The sequence below is a fragment of the Leuciscus leuciscus genome (assembly GCF_965113295.1).
Source record: "Leuciscus leuciscus genome assembly, chromosome: 5".
Classification (NCBI taxonomy): Eukaryota; Metazoa; Chordata; class Actinopteri; order Cypriniformes; family Leuciscidae; genus Leuciscus; species Leuciscus leuciscus.
The window spans coordinates 3467845-3488059 of record NC_138729.1 but is presented as its reverse complement, the minus strand read 5'-3'; the positions used below and the strand labels follow the sequence as shown (position 1 = coordinate 3488059).

The following is a 20215-nucleotide window of genomic DNA, read 5'->3' as shown; positions in this document are numbered from 1 at the left end:
TTTTCTTTTTACTGTAAATCATAAAAAATGTATGTTTAACAGTATTTTTCTGTAAATTTACATTTAAATGTCTTATTAGATCAATTACTGTTCAATTTCTGACCATATTTGAGGTAACTTAACAGGTTTTTACTGTTGCATGTTTACAGTCACTTACCATTAAAATTGTGATCTGACTTGTAATCAGATTTCAAGGAGTCGGTCTCTGACTTCTTGACTTAGTTCAGAAAGTAAGTCACTGTTATTGCAGATTGATAAAGCACAAAAAAAAAGAAAGAAAACTGTTCGATGAATCATTTCTAAATATCGAAATCAGTTCCAAATATAGCCAAATTTAAATGCAAGCACAAAGTCAATGTTTTGAGCATAATTAATATGTGTGCTTTAAATGATCTGCGTCTGCCTGTCGTTCCTGCCAAACCAAATACTGCAAGCTGCCCTTCCAGCCAGCACAACTAAGCCTCTGCAGATGATCCAGAATATGGCAGCGAATATGATCTCCAATAAACCAAAGAGAGACATGTCTCACCTCTCCTGTGTCCCAATTCACCTACCTATACTATGCCCTAAAAATATGTAGTCTTTTTGTGAAAATAAAGTAAATACTTTTGAGTGTGTGTAGCAGAAGAATAGGCAAGCTTTGGGACCGCGTCATAAAATTGCGTTTTTACCACTGAAACTTGTCACCATAAAGCACATGTCAATCATGGCCACCGTGATTTTGCCAAGTAAGACATGTTCCTGGATCAACATATTCCTGGAATAACATTCCTGTCCCAAAATTTTGTCCTAACCCCAAGTACAAGGTGCTTAAAGTACTTGAAGAACTTTTTGACATTTAAGTCATGGAAAACCCTTGAAAGCAGCCATATTTATGAAGAGGTACTTAAAAAGTGCTTTACTTACTTAAAATACAATATTTTTTTTCAAAAAAACAAAAAAATTACATTATTTTCATGCAAAATTAACACTGTAGCCTGTCTGAATATACGGAGTACGGCAACATTATAATCTAAAATATTATTTATTGAAAAATAATAGCCATTATAAACTTTGTATTTAATATATATTATTAAATACGTTGTAAGTTGTATTTTGGATACCTTATATCTGTAATTTGAGTTTAAAAAAATCCTTAAAACATACTAAAGATAGTGTTTGATAAGTGAGATCTCGGAGTGTAGTCCTTGAAATCCAAAAAAGTAGTGCTTGAAAAGTCCTGGAATTTCTGTATTACCCTATCCCTACCCCTAAACCTAACCCTACCCATAACTTTTCCCTAAAATCAGAGGGAAATGATAGGTGAATAACACTGATGTTGAAGCACCTCACCCTGGGTCTAAGCCTAAACCTGACATAAACTGTAAACTTGTCCCTCAAATCTGATTGGTTGATTGGAAAGATCAAAGATGTTGATCCAGGAACATGTGGTACTTGGTGAAATCACGTTCACCTGTCAATCATCCTGTCACAGTTTACATCCTCATTTACATCCTCCAGATTTTATTTAAATAAATGTACTCAACTCAAACAATTCTTCCTACCATATTTGAGAGAAATCAAGTAGCTTGTTGATCTGCCAGTAGTGGGTCTTTCATGCAGAGAACTGTGCTCATGTTTTTTGCATAATGATGCATTTAGTTAATGGCCAAATGTATCTGCTGTTTTGCTATTCATATCTTTATAAAATGTTGTTGTGGATGAAATATAACAGAGAAAACATTAATTCAATATTTTTCATCAGGTTAGAGATTAATTATTAACGCTTTCTTGGTGTCTCTGCTTAAAGGGGTGGTTGATTATTTGACTTTTCTAACTTTAGTTAGTGTGTAATGTTGCTGTTTGAGCATAAACAACATCTGCAAAGTTACAACACTCAAAGTTCAAAGCAAAGGAAGATATTTGCTTTTACAGAAATCGCTTTTTAAGGACTACAACAAACGGCTGGTAGAGACTACACCACATTCCTCCCGGGTTAGTGACATCACCAACCCTAACATTTACATAAACCCCGCCCCCTGAACACGATTTATAGATTATCAAGACCGAATATGCTAATCAATGACTAGAAGATAACTACACATCAGCTACATAAATTCATCAACTAACCATTCAGAAATGTCCTGTTGCTTCTACATGTTGTCACTTCTTCTTGAGTCTCTCCATCATTGTCTGACTCCGGTTTGAACATAAAAGGCTAAAAGTTTTTGAAATTTTCAGTTCATGTGTGTGTGAGGTAAAAGGACACAAGCTCTTGAAGCTCCGCCCCCTATGCCGGGAGCAGCAGCTCATTTGCATTTAAAGGAACAGAGACAAAACGGTGCAATTTGTGCGACAATTTTAACATGCTATATAAAAATATTTGTGGGGTATTTTGAGCTAAAACTTCACATACACACTCTGGGGACATCAGAGACTTATTTTACATCTTGTGAAAAGGGCATTATACCACCCCTTTAACCACGGTCTCACGCACATCCACCATGTTTGAAGTTGTTTTCGTGTTTGTGATTCTGAACCGAATTCTCCTCTAAAAGAGCAATGGATTGTGGGCAATATAAGCTGTTAGAATGAGCACGGATCCACACTTCTAAAATCTTCTGGAAATAGTAGACCATTTGGGGAATTTTTGCATATACTCTTTTCCACATACTGTACTTTGGGACACACTTATTCTAATCTCACATGCTATTTAGGATGTATATTAAACACATTGGGACGCAGGGTTGGTCTCAGTCAAATGGCCACATGATTTAATGGATATAATACATGCTTTAAACTTGGCATTGTGTTCTGCAAATATTGTTGGCTCTTACACATATCTTGTGATGTTCCTCACTTGTAAGATCAAATGTCTGCTTTACAATAAGGTTTCATTTGCTAGCTACACTACGATAAACAACACTTTTTTTAATCTTAGTAACTTCAACATTTACTAATGAGTTTTTTCAAATAAAAGTTGTATCTGTTAACATTAGTTAATGCACTGTGAACTACCATTAACAATAATTCTATTTTTATTAACTAACATTGACAAAGATTAATAAATGTTGTAGAAATGTATTGTTATTTCTTGTTACATTCTAAAAAAATAAAGGTTCCAGAAGAGGGTTTTCACAGCAATGCCATAGAAGAGCCATTTCTGTCAGGACCACTATCGTCAAATACGATTGATAATTAGCATTAGCATACAGTTTGGATTGGCGGTATGGTACCGTTCTGGGCAGCCTAGCATGGATAAGAGCGGGGAGAGCAGCAATAACCCCCCTTAGGGTGAACAGAACAGAACCAACATGAATATATTGCAGATATCATTAATTCAAGATTTAAAAATACTACATAATTGAAGAATTTATTCTGATTCATGGGGAATCATAATGCCAAATCCTGACTGGGCGAGAGGTGGAGCTGGGGAGGGAGGAGGGTAATTCGCTCCTGAGAAACGTGATAATAATTTCTCTTTATCTTTTGTTGTTTGAATGAACAGTAAAGACCAAGATAGCAGCAGATTTAGGCCACTGTCACTTTAAGAACTAATGGACGCATCCAAATATGTTTGTTCCCAACTGTTTAAGACAGAACCGACTAAGCGAATTCTCGTCTAAAACGTGCAGTTTGATTTATAGTTTGTACAATACAAAAATCATTGGAATGGGCTCATAAAATATGGAAACCCAATATGTGTGTGTGTCTGTGTATAGACATCAGTTAGCATTGTTATGACATCATCTTTCTGTGACAAGTGTATAAATGCACAGTTGGGGTCTTAAGATGGCTTTCATTACAAAAATGGATGACACCCATATCTCTAATCAGTTCTGGCAGGGCTTGAAAACAGTTGATGAGACAAATAAACAAATGAAATCTTTTATTTTTCTTTCCGCTTCTTTGCACTACACTAGGATTATTTTTTCTTCGCTTCACCAAACCCCATATACATTTGCACACTACAATATTCATCTCTGTCTCTCTCTGTCTCTGTCTCTGCAGAAATGTGATTGTCTTCTGAGTCTGAAAGCAAATTCTCTGGAGCAAAAGGCAAGAGTGTGTCAGTGTTTGAGCGAGAACATCAGTAAACAGCTTCATCTGCACGGAAGACACACGTTCTGCCCATCTCAGCAGGTACAGTACATGCTTCATGTTTCTCTGGACATTTGCTCCATCATTCCTATGTTCTTACCATATCTTACATTTGTTGATCATGTACGGTGCGGGATATGGAGCCAGATCAGCCTCAAAAATAATACATTTACAAAAGAAAATTCATAAATGCACAGCACAATTCACATTCACAAAATCCGAATCGTAAAGTCAAAACACGATTCATAAATGTACAAGTAAAAGCATAAATATTTCCTCCAAATGCTCACACAAATGCATCTTAGCTAAATAAATTAAAAATGTTTACACAAATCAAGTTCTTGAATTAATTTCCATCACACATTTATGATTTATGTTACATTTATTTATGGATCGTTGAATCTAAATTTGCCAATCGTCACACGTGCGTGGACTGCTTTGAATTTGTGTGCTGTATTTTTGAGAGCTTCCTGACAGGTTAAGATTCATAAATATTATTATATTTTAATAATATATAAAAAAAAAAATATATATAATAAATTATTTATAAATAAATAAAATAATTGTAATAAAAAATATATATATAATAAAAAAAAAAAAAATTTTTTGAGGATGTTCTGTTTAGCCAATCGCGGTGAGCTTTTAAACCACCAATCAAAACGCTCCTAACTGAACAGACTCAAGAAGCTCAAGGAGGGAAGGAAGGTCTCAAAAATACCACACAAAAAATATCAAAGCAGTCCACGCACGTGTGACAATCCATAAATACATGTAACATCATTCATAAATGTGTGATGGATGTAACCTTCATTCTTAATTCTTTTGCAGTTAACGTGTCTTTTCTTCTCCACCTGTTTTTGTCTGACCCTGCTGACCCAATGAGCATTTCACTGTCCAATGGTCATGCCTCAACTGCAATCTCTAGTATTGCGTTAGTATTGCATCCTTCTCATGGGCATTTAATAATTTTTGACTTAGTCTTCGTCAAATCTCTTTTTTGGCTTATTTTATCTGTAAAAGAAAATGTGCCTAATAATTCTGCACACATGAATATAAGCCATTTTTCATTTCCAGCCTTCATGAACAATTATATATCGCTTATAACTGATTAAATACAAAATGAATAGTAGTTATTAAGATTGATATGGTTTGGAATTGATAAAATGTGCCTGGGCATAAAATATGATCAGAAAATCAGCGTGCCTAATAATTCTGCACGCACTGTATAGCCTACATATTTGTGTCAACATTTTACATTTATTTAGGTGAGATATGTTTGTGTGAGCATTTGGGCAAAATATTTATGCTTTTACTTGTGTATTTATGAATCGAGTTTTGAATTTACAAATCGAATTTTGTAAATGTGAATTGTGCTGTGCATTTATGAATTTTGTTTTGTAAATGTGTTATTTTTGAGGCTGATCTGGCTCCATACGGGATGATTATCACACTCCATGACTCCAACATTACGGTCAACATACTGAAAACTGCAAGAATATTGCTCTGAATCACTGACATCTGTCAAGTCAGATCAAGTGACCTTTATTTATATAGTGTTCTGTACAATACAGAAGGTTTCAAAGCAGCTTCATAGTAATAAACAGAAAAATAACAATGAATGATGTCAACTTTATCAAATATGAGACAAATTCTACTGTAAATCACATCTAGAGAAGACAATAGTGTCATTATTCAACTCAAGTCAGTTCAGTGTTGGTTCAGTTCATTTCAATTACTGTGTAAAATTAATCAGTTATGAAATGAGTTAAATTCTACTGTAAAGCACATCTACACTGCAAAAAATGCTTTTCTCACTTCGTATTTTTGTCTTGTTTCCAGTCCAAATATCAAACATTTCTTAAATCAAGATGCATTTACTAAAGTTGTAAAATGACATAAGATATGAAGTCTTGTTTTCTGGGGGATTTAATCAAAATGAAGTGAGTTTTTGCTTAAAACAAGCAAAATGATTTGCCAATGGGGTAAGAAAAAATAATTAATAATTTCTGTTTTAATTAAGATTTTTTTTTTTTTTTTTTTTACCCCATTGGCAGATCATTTTGCTTGTTTTAAGCAAAAGCTCAGGACATAATATCTTATGTCATTTTACTCATAATTGTAAACACATCTTAATTTAGGAATTTTTTGATATTTGGACTGGAAACAAGACAAAAATACTAAGCAAGAAAATGTTTTTTTGCAGTGTACAGAAGACAATAACATCATTATAGTTCAGTAAGTGTCGAAATTCATCAATTATGAAATTAATTTGATTCAGCTTTAAAGCAGCTCTGCAGAAGACAAAACTGTCAGTCAACATTCAGACGTCACAGTCTGTGGCACAAGAATTTTGCATGAACAAACTGGGAGATAATCTCATTCTGGATTGCGTCGCTCATCCAATCATCTTTCACCCACTCTCTTTCCAGATCGTAGGTACAGTGTGTTTCAACATACGCTTGTACAGCTTCAACAAGAACCACTTTAATTTTGCACTTTATCACACAAAGTGATGGTGTTGCTTCAGAAGATTTGGATTAAAACACTGGCCCTTTTTGGAGATGTATGATGTCACGTGAACATGGTTAATGTTAAACGTTCAGTTTTGAAGAAAACAAGTGCATGTTTTGATAGTAGATCTGTTTGTAGAGACAGGTGTGTATAAAGGCCAATGTCGGGCCGTCTGTGAGCGTCTGTCAGGTTACTTCTTGTGGTGTGTCCCTCATGTTGTCTATAGTTCGACCGATTCAGCATGTTGAATTGACGTCGGGGCCGTTGGTGAGAGAGATCACTCTGATTGGCTGGTGAGAGAGATCACTTCGATTGGTTGGTGAGAGAGATCACTCTGATTGGCTGGTGAGAGAGATCACCCTGATTGGCTGGTGAGAGAGATCACTCTCATTGGCTGGTGAGAGAGATCCCTCTGATTGGCTGGTGAGAGAGATCCCTCTGATTGGCTGGTGAGAGAGATCACTCCGATTGGTTGGTGAGAGAGATCACTCTGATTGGCTGGTGAGAGAGATCACTCTGATTGGCTGTTCAGCTTAGCAAACGAGTCAGTGCACGAGAATTAAAGTGAGCAAAGAAGTCAAGACTGCACAGACCTTCTGTTACATCAGTAACACTTTACAATAAGGTTCATTAGTTAACATTAGTTAACTACCTTAGTTAACATGAACATTTATTAATCTTAGTTAATATTCATTTCAACTTGAACTAATACGTTATTAAAATCAAAAGTTGTATTTGTTAACATTAGTTAATGCACTGTGAACTAACATGAAGAAACAATGAACAGCTGGAATTTTATTAACTAACATTAACATAGATTAATAAATGCTGTAACAATTGCTCATTGTTAGTTCATGTTAGTAAATATATTAACTACTGTTTACTAATGAACCTTATTGTAAAGTGTTACCGTTACATCTTACCTGAGTATTCCAATACGCAAATATCTCATAACTACACGAGCCTCCAGGAATGAAGAAAGTGATCAGCATGATTGATATTTAAAATGTTTAGCTAGCACTGCTTTGTTTATGGTTTGTATATCTGCAGTTCATCTTTTGAATAACAAATATAGACTATCGTTACCGGCCGACATAAGGAGGTTTTGCACTGGAGGAACCTTTTCATATTCCCTAGAACCTATGGTGGAAGTACCCAGATTTTGGTGTGTTCACACCACAGGAACTGGGAACGATTTCAGTTCTAGGAACTCTTTTGGAGGAACTAATTTAGCTCCTACTTCAGAGTCGGTCTAAACCAGCGCTATAGGAACTACCTGTGACGTTAGTGTTCGCTGATTGGCCGAACGCACACGAAACACCAGCACCCGCCTTATTAAAAAAAAGCTGTGTACACACAGATTATAGCCTATATATTTACTCCAGAAACTAACTCTACGAACATGGGGAACAGTGATAGATGGACCTCTTAACCTTTTCGCTGAGGAGAAAACACAACGCGACTTTGATGGGACCAGGCGAAACATGATTATGTGTTTCTGCTCCGCTACGGACTAGGGTGGCCATTTCCATAACACCAAAAAGGAGGACACTTTGCGGCATTTAGCGAGGCAAGAATAATTGCATAGGACTCTGGCGTACTCGCAACTACAATACAATTTTGTCCATCATATCGATGGTATCATGATACAGTGATTCTGAAAACGCCTACTCTATTCATTGCCAGACAATTTGATCTACGATATATCTTGATGTAGACCTATGTGTAACAGAAGAGGAAAAAAAGTGTTCGTTCACAGTATTTGTATTTATTCAATATACACATTTCAGTTCTCAACAAAGAAGTTCCCCCTCTGCAGCAGCGCAGGCGACACCAGCTCCTCTAGGGTCATCATGGCCATTCGTGCTCTTTTGTCCATTCCGGATTAAATGAGGTCTGAAGTTTCGGCATGTTAACGTTATGTTATGACGTAGCCAGCACATGGACTCCACTTCGTGGAGGCTTGTTTATGTTTTTAACCAATGATATATCAGATATTTATTTCAGCCAATCATTTGTTTGACCAGGGATCTTACGGCATTAGACGCTATGCTGCTGCGTCCCAATAAAGATTCTAGAGCGGGTTTTTTTTTAGGCCGATTCAGTGCAAAGTTCAAAAAGGAGGACAAATGAGTGTCGGGCTTGAGGCTGCGCCGGACGCCGGATAGGGGGCGTCCAAAATCCGGACGTATGGCCACCCTACTAGAGGTCTGCTACCCGACCCGAGCCCGACGGGTCCCGAAAAATGTGCGGGTTTCGGGTCAGGTTCGGGTTAATGTTTAATGAACAGCCTCGGGTTCGGTTCGGGTTTGTAACTAAGAAAAACTAAATAGGCTATATATAGTTTGCGTGCCGTGTGCTTTGCCTGCTTGCTGTGTTGTGGTGACCGGCACGCGAGAGAGAGAAAGTACATGCGTGCGCAGATGTGCAATGTACATTGGCTACACAGACACACAGGCTCTCTCTCTCAAATATATATATATATTTTCCCCTTACTGTCAAAACTGGCCCGTAGTATCCTCAGCATCCCTGCAAGTAGCAGCAGCAGCGAGAGAAACTTCAGTGCAGCTGGACTAACTTTCAATCAGAGGAGGACGGCGCTGAAACCATCAACTGTCGACGCCGTTCTCTTCCTTCATAACTCATACTGAGAAGGATATATTTGTGTAAATAGTTTTGCAACACTGTGTGAACTTTTTTAAGTTTGAGTTCCAGAGAAATGTGTGACTGTTACACCTGTTCGACCACAGCAAAGTTACGTGATTGGTAAGTTTTATAGGGCCGCTGCGCCTACATGTATTTGTTTACCGTTTCAAGCAATCATTAAATACAACATAATTGCAAAAATGGTATTTGCTGTGAGAAACAGAGTGGACCTTGGGTTCGGGTCGGGTTCGGGCTTAACATGTAAATGTAATTGTCGGGTCGGGTTAAATGATCGCGGGTACGGGCCGGGTTCGGGCTTCAGTTTAAAGCCCGTGCAGACCTCTACACCCTACTACGGACACTGAGCATCAATCAAACGGCAAACGCTAATACTTTTTCATATACTTTCTACTTTCTTTCTATAACAGTTCTATCTAATAACGCATAAGACAGGACTGTTAGACAGATCGTAAACTAATGAACACGGAGAATGCGAGCGCTGTTTGTTTGCGAGCTCTGCCGTTCTCAGCGCCGTCAAAATAAAAGTCACAACAACAAGCTTGGCTCACGTCACTTCAGAGTTTCTACTGGCGGTGCGAATGCAACCAGGAAAATGTTCCTAGGAAACATTTAGTTCTCTGGGAACCATCCTGGTGGCGAGATCCTAACTAAGGGCCCTTTCACACCTACCTTGTTTGGTCCAGATTTTCGGACTTTTCAGTTTGGTCCGAATCAAAATTACAGGTGTGAAACCTCCCTCGGACCACAGTCCGGACCAAACAGATGAAATTTGGTCCGACGAAAAGAGGTAGTCTCGGTCCAGATCAAAATGAACAAAGGTTTGGTTCGTTTCTAGTGTGAAAGCATTTTCTGTATGGTTCGGACTTTCAGACCATTTACAAGAAGTTCCTTTGGTTCACGTGTAGCCTAAACAACCGAAGAAGAATATTTATGTGAAGATCTGTCAGTCCTGCCCACAGCGTTTCTTCCAGCTGATACATACACACACACACACACACACACATTTTTCCTGCGTCCTGCCGTCGACGATAAAATGTTTGCACAACGAGGACGTTTATTTGGTGAACCTCGAGGTTGTTTGGTTGTTTCAACCTTTGGTTGTTTACTAGCCTTGAGTATAGTCGGTGCTGCAGGGAGTAATGCCATAATAATAACAGTATAGTGGCAACGATATGCGTCTGTTCATTCATTCTTGTCAAAGTTACCCACCGAATTGACAACACGCTGACGTCAGACGCACGTCCGTTTACAAACCAATCAATGTCAAGATGCAGCCCACATAGACGATGACGACAGGACGCAAGTGTGTCATGTAGAGTTCTTTAGTGCGCTCGCATAATTACAATGTGAAACCAAACCAAAACTAACCGAATGTACAATGTATCAAAACATGAACTTTGGTTCGGACCTTGGTGCGGACTTTCAGGTGTGAAAACGCCCTAAGTTCAAGTTCCCGGTGCGAAAGCCCCTAGACAGTTATTTCTTTACACGCAGGCGCAGAACGCTCATGCTAGTTGCTAGTCGGCTGTAGTCTTTGCAGTGTGTTTAAATGCAGCTTTTTGGCTTTCGTTGCCGCTAGTTCTTTGACGTCAGCTTGGTGTGTCACTGCCTTATAGAGGTAAATGATCCTCTCAGGTGATACCCGTATGCCTGGTTATATGTTTCAGCCAGCAAAATATAGAAATATATGGTTGGAAGTCTGAGATATCTAGTATAATAGTCCACATAGATTGGAACACATAATTAGTCCAATAGGCTTTCATTCAGATCTCACACCTGCTATTATTTATTTCTCTGCTCTCCGTTCACATGAAAGAGAAGGTGTGTGTTGATCACAGATGCTTTTATCAGCCTTTGAATCAGCCTTTCACTCTTTTTCATTCATTTTTTCCTCTCCTCTTTTGCTTTATGCCTCTCTTCACCTTTGTTTCCCATCGTTCTGTCTGTCTGTCTGTTTGTTTGTTCCGGTCGTGTCTTTCACTGCAGCTGTGCCATGTGCCAGATCCGTTTAAATGTCTCTGTGTGTGTGTGTGTGTGTGTGTGTGTGTGTGTCTTGGAGATGAATTAGGGCCACGGTTCTCAAATTGATCCAAAATAGGTTGCAAGTTTTGTCATAGAGAGTCACAGACAGCAGGGAAAAAGCAATGCCAAAAGTAAATAAAAAAAGTAAGCTATCCATATAATCTATTCCAAATAAACTGACCAATCAACTTTTCAGTTTCAAGTGAGGACTTTTTGCCATTGACGTCAAAAGGTGTGCATCCAATCAAACAACATCCGTCACTGATCACAGATTATTCACAGTTGTGTGATGTCCTCTCATTCTTGGAAAACTATGCACAAACATACACAATGAGAAACTCATGCTATATTTTTATATTATATTTGTGTTCAACAACAAGAAACATGAAGCACAATTAGCCTTCGCAGAGCCGAGATCCGTCGTAACACACTGCCTTTCTTGGTTTACGATGAAGTCTTCTATATCTCGGCACGCAGGACAGAAGTGTGTTTGCCTGCCATGTTTATTTTATTATTAAACTTTGTGAACATTAATAAATAAGTAAATAAACAAGTACAAAATGAAAGTAAAGGCGTCGTTCTCTCATGGCCCTCGTCCTGCTCGCCACACCTATAGATTGCATTGTTATATATTTATTGACAACTCATCAGTTAAATATTTACCATCATATATTCTGCATAATTGGATGTTTTTAAATAAACACTGACAAAAAACTGCAAGTTTTAGGGCTGGATGATATTAATATAATATTAATATAAGTGATCACATGGATTTAGCTCTATCTATATTGTATTTATATAAAGCGTTCACAGACAAATGTGCTTTATGTATTTCCCTGGCGTTGAAATCAGGCTCATATAAATGTCAGGAAACACGATTCCTTCTGCATGTCAATATACACGATCACTGGATCTTTGGTAAGTTGTAAGAAACACTATATCGAGTCCAACCTTTAGTTTAAACTGACAATCCTTCGTTTTACTCTAGGGCTGCACAATTATCGAAATTATCGAAATATCGCAAATGTATATATCGCAATATGCATATCGCAACAGCTTGCAATAACTGGGGTCATGAACAAAAGACAAAGAGAAAATCACTCACTGCTCTTGGCTGAATAACTTTTGTAGCTTTAATAAGAATCAGTATATATTTAAAGGGATACTCCACTTTTTTGGGAAATAGGCTCATTTTACAACTCCCCCAGAGTTCAAGAAACTTTGCTGCCATACCATGAGTCCAGCAGGCGTAATGATATGACGCAGCGCCTGAAAATAGGTCTAATAGGTTAGACAAGCTTAGTCCCGGTCACGTTGGAAGTTACCGAGCTGGGGACTATTTTCAGGTGCTGCGTCACATCATTACGCCTGCTGGACTCATGGTACGGCAGCAAAGTTTCTTGATTATTACGCAGGAATGAGAGTATAGTTCCTAGCCATATCAGCCTAGAAAATCACAACTTTTCATCTTAGTACATGATGTAACTACAGAAGAGTCAAGTTTTAAATAGGAAAAATATAGAAACTCTTTGGTCATTTTTTTGAGAGAGATGCTAATGGTCCTGTCCGATTCAATGATCTATGCTAAGCTATGCTAAAAGTGGTACCGCCAGACCCGGAGATCGGCTGAATGGATTCGAAAACGGTAAAACTCAACTATTTAACTCTGGGTTAAAAAATGAGCCTATTTCCAAAAAAAGTGGAGTATCCCTTTAATTCATACAGTGAAAACTAAGCAGTGTTTTATTTTTACATTTGATTATTCAGTTTCTGTTGTTAAATAACCCTAATGTAGGATAACCTGAACCCCGTGGTTTACACTGATGTTAAAATAACACTTCTTATGCGACAGTAAAACACTGATGTTCACTGTCAGAAGTTTAGGGATGTTTTCTCGTCACAAAAAGAATGTGAAACACATTATATAATTGTAAATATATTTTAAAGATAATTTAAGTTTATTTTACACACTTTAAGCATTATCGTATCACATATCGAATATCGCATTGTTTAATGAGTTATCGCACTTTTCTTCAGTATCGCGAAGCCCTACTTTAATCGCGTTTTCGCAGTTTCCTCTATTAAATCCAGTCACGCTGCAGCTCTCCTGCCACTCAGTCCGGCTGACGTCAGTGCACTCCCTCTATAGGTGTGGGAAGCCTGTACTATGGTTTTTACATATTTGTGTGATTTAATAAACTCATAGCCGGTATTGAGTCACATTGTGTCAGGTATACGTCTGTGTGTCCGTTTGACACGGTGATGCTCTTGTGCGATATAAGAGGAAATGATGAGGCTTCATGAATCATACAGGCATAGAGAGCAGCGTGACACACACACACACACACACACACACACACACACACACACACACACACACACACACACACACGCTCTGACACCGACAAGAGAGCAGCTGGATCAACGGCCATGTGGCGACTCACGGGAAATGTCATCTAACTGTCATTTCCTTCCATACACGTTTCATTTCATTGTGCGGTGTAATGATGGCACTGCTGTCTGCGTCCCACAGGACAAACACAGTGTGCTCTCACTGATCAGAGGCCCGTTACTCTTTTACTCTTTATTTCCCTCGCTTTTGCAGACACTAATCTCCAGGAAAAATATGCTGCACTTAAATTGCATTCAACTTGACACTGCATGCATACTTTTGGAATTTAGTGATAAATCATTCTAATACTCTAAAAACGAATTCGTTAGTAGAATTATTTCATTTCTGTTTCAGACATGCAACAGGTAATGAGATGAGGCATTTATAGGGAAAAGAGGAGGAAAAAGCATGCATGCATGAAACAAGAGAGACAATTTACTGTATATTACAAGACTGTTCCCTTTATAGATGAGTTACTTTAATCTTTTATTCTCATATCATGACATTATAGTTTAATTATCCCTAAAACAACATCAAGTACACAGCAAGTGGAAAAAGCAGCTAAAATTGCTTCCAGAAGTCAGTTTTTGTATTTATAGTTTAGTTTGTATTATTTTAAGCAGTTTTCACATTATTATTGTTATTTTTCATTGACCCCCTTTTTCTAATTTTTTTTATTTGACTTTTTCTGGCATATTTTGTCTGTACTTGTAATTCCAGCTTTTATATTCTTTAGAGATGATTATCAATAACTTAAAACATAACTTATGTTTTATGCTGTTATTTCAATAAGGTCCAGTTGGGTAAGAAGTTAATGCGTTTACCCAACTGGACCTTATTGAAATTAAGAGTTACTTTCAGTTCTGTGTGATTGACCCGAACATTTGCACGAACACCAGGTTGTCTGTGGTCAACACACTAGTGTACTTGAACTAAAGGGATGAAAATTGCTCTTTTCATAGTTATTTTGTTGTAATATAGTCATTTGAGTGGTCATATATAATATTAATTGCATAGAAAACAATGCAAGACGTGTTTCAGATCACCATTAGAGGTGCTGTGAGAATTATTTTAAGGTATTTTAGGGTAACACTTTATTTTACAGTGTCCTTGATACATATGTTACATGTACTTACTGTAGTATTAACAGTAAATTATGCATAATTACATGCAACTAACCCTCAACCAATCCCTAATCCTACCCTAACCCTATAGTAAGTACATGTAGTTGTTTAATATTACTCAGTACTTAAATATGTAACTACACTGTAACAATGACACCTTAAAATAAAGTCTAACCAAGAATTGTATAACGAATTGTACACAACAATGCCAGTTACTTCTTACTACAGTATTGCACTGCATGTCCTTGCTGGATGTCTTTGGGAAAAGCTCTTACTGTATCACTGAGTTGTCAGTTGATCTTTTTATATAATGAGTATGTGTTATTTGGCTGCCTCTTCCAAGGCAAGGATATCACATGATGGACAATGATGTCCTGAACTTAATTTAACCCAACGGTTCCCTGTCGTTTCCATGCATGCCTCTTTGACCTCTGTGATGGATTCAGATAATGCCACAGTCTCCGCAGAGAGAAAACACTGCAAAATAATGGACAAAAAAAATGATCAAAACACTAGTGATTCCACTGAACTGACCAACTTTGGGAAAATCTAGTAACTTTCTTCTCTAAAGTAAGCCAATCAGATAAGAACTTGCCAGAATGATAAAGTGCTTTCCAATTTTGTGTCCAATATTTCTGTTATGGTAAGGGGCGGGACATTTTCCAAATACACTGGAAGCGCTTGACCAATCACAACACACTGATCCAGCCGACCAATCAGAGCACAGTGTGCTTTTCAGAAGGAGGGGCTTCATAGAGACAGGAACTAAACTGGGGGGTGTGTCCCGAACAACGCCGTAACTCGCTGCTTCACTACCGTAGTACGATGCATCGTTGAAAAAATCAGCTAGCTAGTCACGACTGTTTCCCGAAAACATATTGTCGCAAATTGGTCGTTCAACCACGTTGGTTTATGCACTGAAAAAAATGATTCGTTGAATTTAATAAAAAGAATTATCGTAAGTGGTTGCACACAATTGATTTTAGCTACATTTAAACAAATGCATTAAGTTGAACTAAAATTGATTGTTCAATTGTTCTAAAATCAATTGTGTGCAACTACTTGCGATAAAAAAATTGATTAAATTCAACTAATCATTTTTTAACTACTTTTAATGAATCTGTTTGAGATCGAATTAACGCTAGATGTTTTGCTATAAATTACAGACATGACATCTGAGGACTATTTCTCATTTTTCTCAGTTATTTTGCTTTATTTCCAGATTCGATCATAGGCTCGTTCTTACACACTAGAGCTCGTTCACACATGCGCACTCTTCAAAAACGACGCTTTAAATCTCTTGACAAACTAAAAGACGTAAATTACATTTGTTTGTATTCTAAATAAAAAATACAGATTGTACTGAATGTTAGCTATAGCTTATTTGGCTCAAGATCAGGATTTATTGAGTCCACATGTCATGCAATCTAGAAACTCTTCAAGGTCGAGATCTGTCGCTCCAAACACACAACTCTGAGATGCTGTTTGTGAATGTTCGTTAGAACGATGGTTTCGGGAAACACCGACTCGTTGAACTGCTGATAACGACGGAACTTGCGAACATAGTTGGCTAACGATGCTTTCGGGAAACACACTCCAGAGCGTTACTGACAGACTGGGAAGAGAGGTGCTGCAACAATGGAGAATATGTGAAAAATAATGTTTTTTGAACATTCAAGCATGAAAACCTATTCTAGTACAATCCAAAAACAAAATGATGGTCTCTTTCATTGTTTAATGTGTGTTTTTGTGTTTAATGAAGCTCAGTAGTCTCTGAACAGCAGCATGAGGTCATGAGTAATTCATAAACACGCTGTAGTCTTTTCGATGTGTGATGATGTCCCACGTCTGACATGAGGAGTTTTATGTCCAGGATTATAGAAACATTGTTTTCTGCAGTCGTTGCTCTGTGACACTCCTGGAAGAGGCTAAAAATAACCCGGCCGCTCAACGGTTCTTGCGTCATACTGGACACTCAGGGACTATCTTTACCTCACACTGGAGCACGTGTGCACACACACACACACACACACACACACACACACACACACACACACACACACACACACACACACACACACACACACGCGCGCACACCTACTGTCTATCATTAGTGTGTGCGTGATAAGATGGGTAAAAGCAGCTTGTGAGCAGATAGAAATGTTTGTTCATGTTATTATCATTAAAAATAGAAAATAGAAGTATTGGTATCAGTACTGGAATAAAGAAAATATAGCATTAAATATTGGTAACACTTTATATTAAATATACAGTAATAAAGTATTTACAATTAATTTTCAAACTACTAGTTTATAGTTAATTCATAGTTAATATATTGTTCTCTACACTGTTAAAATATGTATAGCCTATATACTGTGTCTATGTGAGTTCTTCATTCTTTGTCACTGTAATTAACCAAACTACTACTGTTTAATTAGCTCTTTTGTAAAGAGTTAGATAATGTTTTTTAATGCTATCTTATAGTTCTCACATTCTCACATAAATCATTATTTCTATGGAAAGTCCCCATAAAACATGGAAACCTTACATGTGTGTGTGTGTGTTTTGTGTGTGTGTGTGTGTGTGTGTTTTTTGTGTTTGTAAACATCAAGAACACTGAATTTGAATGCAATTAATGTCCAATAAAGGTTGGTTTAAAGCACTTAATTAATTTTTTGATTTCCCATGACCTAATCTAAGTGAAGATTATTTACTTCTAATGACAATTAACAATTCTTTTACTGCTGGTTTAAATACTGTTCACCATTTATATGGTTAATAAGTTGTTTACAAAGCATAACAAATGTTATCTAAGTATTTTTGTGAGCTAATTAAATTATTATATTTTAATTACTGTACTGTGACAATGAATGAAAAACGTACTTTTCGAATATAGCCTATTACTATTTTAACAGTGTAGAGACTACATAATTTATGTACAAAATAATTAATGATTTTGTATGTACATATTTATGATTACTCATTTTAAAGATGTGAACCAGAAACCTGTGCAATTAATTCTTATTTTTAATTGATTCGCCGCCCTATTGTCAATTTTATGTGCAAATATCTACAGTTGTATTCAAAAGTTTTTGCAGAATCTGCAAAATGTCTATATATGAAGAGTTCAGATGCAAAAGCCTCTAAATGCCATCTGAAACTTTCTTCTAGAATTATCATTTTTATCAAGCTCGTATATTTAAATTTAATAATTTCACTTAAATGGCAATGAAGATTACCTATTAATTGTCAGTTAAGTGAAATTACTAAACTTAAATATACAAGCTTCATAAAAATGATCATTCTATAAGAAAATTTCAGATGGCATTTAGAGGCTTTTGCATCTGAACTCTTCATATATATATATATATATATATATATATATATATATATATATATATATATATATATATATATATATATACATACACACACACACACACACACACACACACACACACACACACACACACACACACACACACACACACACACACACACACACACACACATATATTTTTTTTTGCTATGTGTCTGGTATTTTGTTTCCTGTAGACCAATGGAGGCAAGCTTATTGAGAACCCATTATTACAAACAAGATCAAACATGAACCAAAAACATGGCATGAAAACTCAAAATGAAGACAGGAACATGAACATAGACTTACAACCAGTGTTCTACAGGAAACACCAGACACATGGCAAACATGAGGGCTTAAATACACAGACTAATTACAAGACAAGGGACAGCTCTGATCAGACAATTAACCAATGACAAGACGCATGGCAGGATCACATGACAAACGGAATCACATGACAAGACACAGAAACATGACAATGACAATGACAATAATGACAAAACCAAAACGTGACATCCACAAGACAAAATAATAGCTGAATTTATAAAAATAGCCCTGTTCATAAGTTTACATACCCTTGAATCATAATACTGTGTGTCGTGGATGACCAATGACTGTTTTGTGATATTCTGTCTAGGGCTGAACGATATTCTGTTTTAACATTGACATCTCGATGTGCGCATGAGCTATAGTCACATCGCCGGAGCATGCGATGTGAAGGGTAGTAGCACCCATGGTGTATTAAAGCTGCCGTCGGCAAGTCTGGCAGATTGGGTCGATTAGCCAAAATTTTGAATGTTTACAACTCTCATGCCCCTCCCCACTACCAGCGAGCACCCTCCCATCGAGGTCGTGCTCGTCAGTGCGTCACTGTGCGTGTGTACCTGATTTTCTGTGAACGCGTCCGTCTCTTCAGCATCTATCAACACCATGGACTCGGAGGTAGGCTGCCCTGGCTAATCTATCCATAGATAGCAATAACCGAGGAATTGGAAGCTTGTTAGTAGATTTTCTCTCCGCCATCACGCTTCATGCAATCTCCAGGCGAACTTCAGGCGTGGCGTGTGCATGTGATATTAACGTGCGCGAGTGAGGGGGGATCTGTGGCGTGTGCACGACCTGTGATTGACAGTCAGATCTCACCCCCCCCTGCACTGATTGGACCCGATGATCCGGGAGCGCTGGATTTTTGCAAAACAAATAACACGCTCCAGGTGGAGTTAGAAGCTCGGGTTTTTTTCTAAAACCACCTTATTTATGTTGTTCTGTCGGATTATAGTGTCGATTACACTGAATATGATCAAAAAATTTTTGCCGACGGCAGCTTTAAGAGAACGGTAGCACCAGGGTAGCACACAGTGAACACGAGTTTGTTGTATGGCTTGTTGCTGGGGTGACATGCACGTTCTGTGTGCACGAACCAATCACTGTGCCGCTGCTAACCGCTCACAGCCAACATTCACTGGTAATCCTATAGCTAAAAATGGGCAACGAAGAGGATCCACCGCAAAAAAAATTATGATTTCGTACCAAAAAGAAAGTCAAAATCAGCTATTTGGGACGATTTCGGCTACAAAAAGGAGGATGTTGACCAAAAAGAGGTGCTTTGCCTGGAGTGTTATAAAGTTGTGGCTACAAAACAAGGAAACACCACCAATTTGTCTGATTACTTAAAACGGCACCACAAAGCTCTTTACGACAAATACAAAGTCAAATCTGGATGTTAATCAAAACAAAAAAATATTTGCGATGCCTTTGCCAGTGTGACACCTTACCAGAAAGGCTGTCACTTGTAATGAAGCTTGCTTATTAGTGAAATGATTAATACCATGGAATGGTAATTATTGACTTTAGCCTGGATTGATGGCTCACAATATCGCAATATATATCGTTGGGAAAAAAATACCGCAATGTCATTTTTTTCCAATATCGTGCAGCCCTAATTCTGTCCCACATTTGCCCTGATGTTCCTCAGAAAAATCCTCCAGATCCAGAACGTTCTTTGGTTTTCCAGCATCTTCTGCATATTTGAACCCTTTCCAGCAGTGACAGGTCCATCTT

General features: G+C 37.5%; 1 protein-coding gene across 2 annotated transcripts in view; it reads left to right on the top strand.

Moving 5' to 3' along the window:
• The window catches only part of rgs3a (regulator of G protein signaling 3a), a 142241-nt gene that overhangs the window by 28980 nt on the left and 93046 nt on the right, over window positions 1-20215 (top strand). For both annotated transcript variants that reach the window (XM_082170509.1, XM_082170510.1), the window contains one exon: window positions 3991-4122. In XM_082170509.1, the coding sequence (XP_082026635.1) occupies window positions 3991-4122 (132 nt within the window). The remainder of the gene's footprint in view (window positions 1-3990; window positions 4123-20215) is intronic.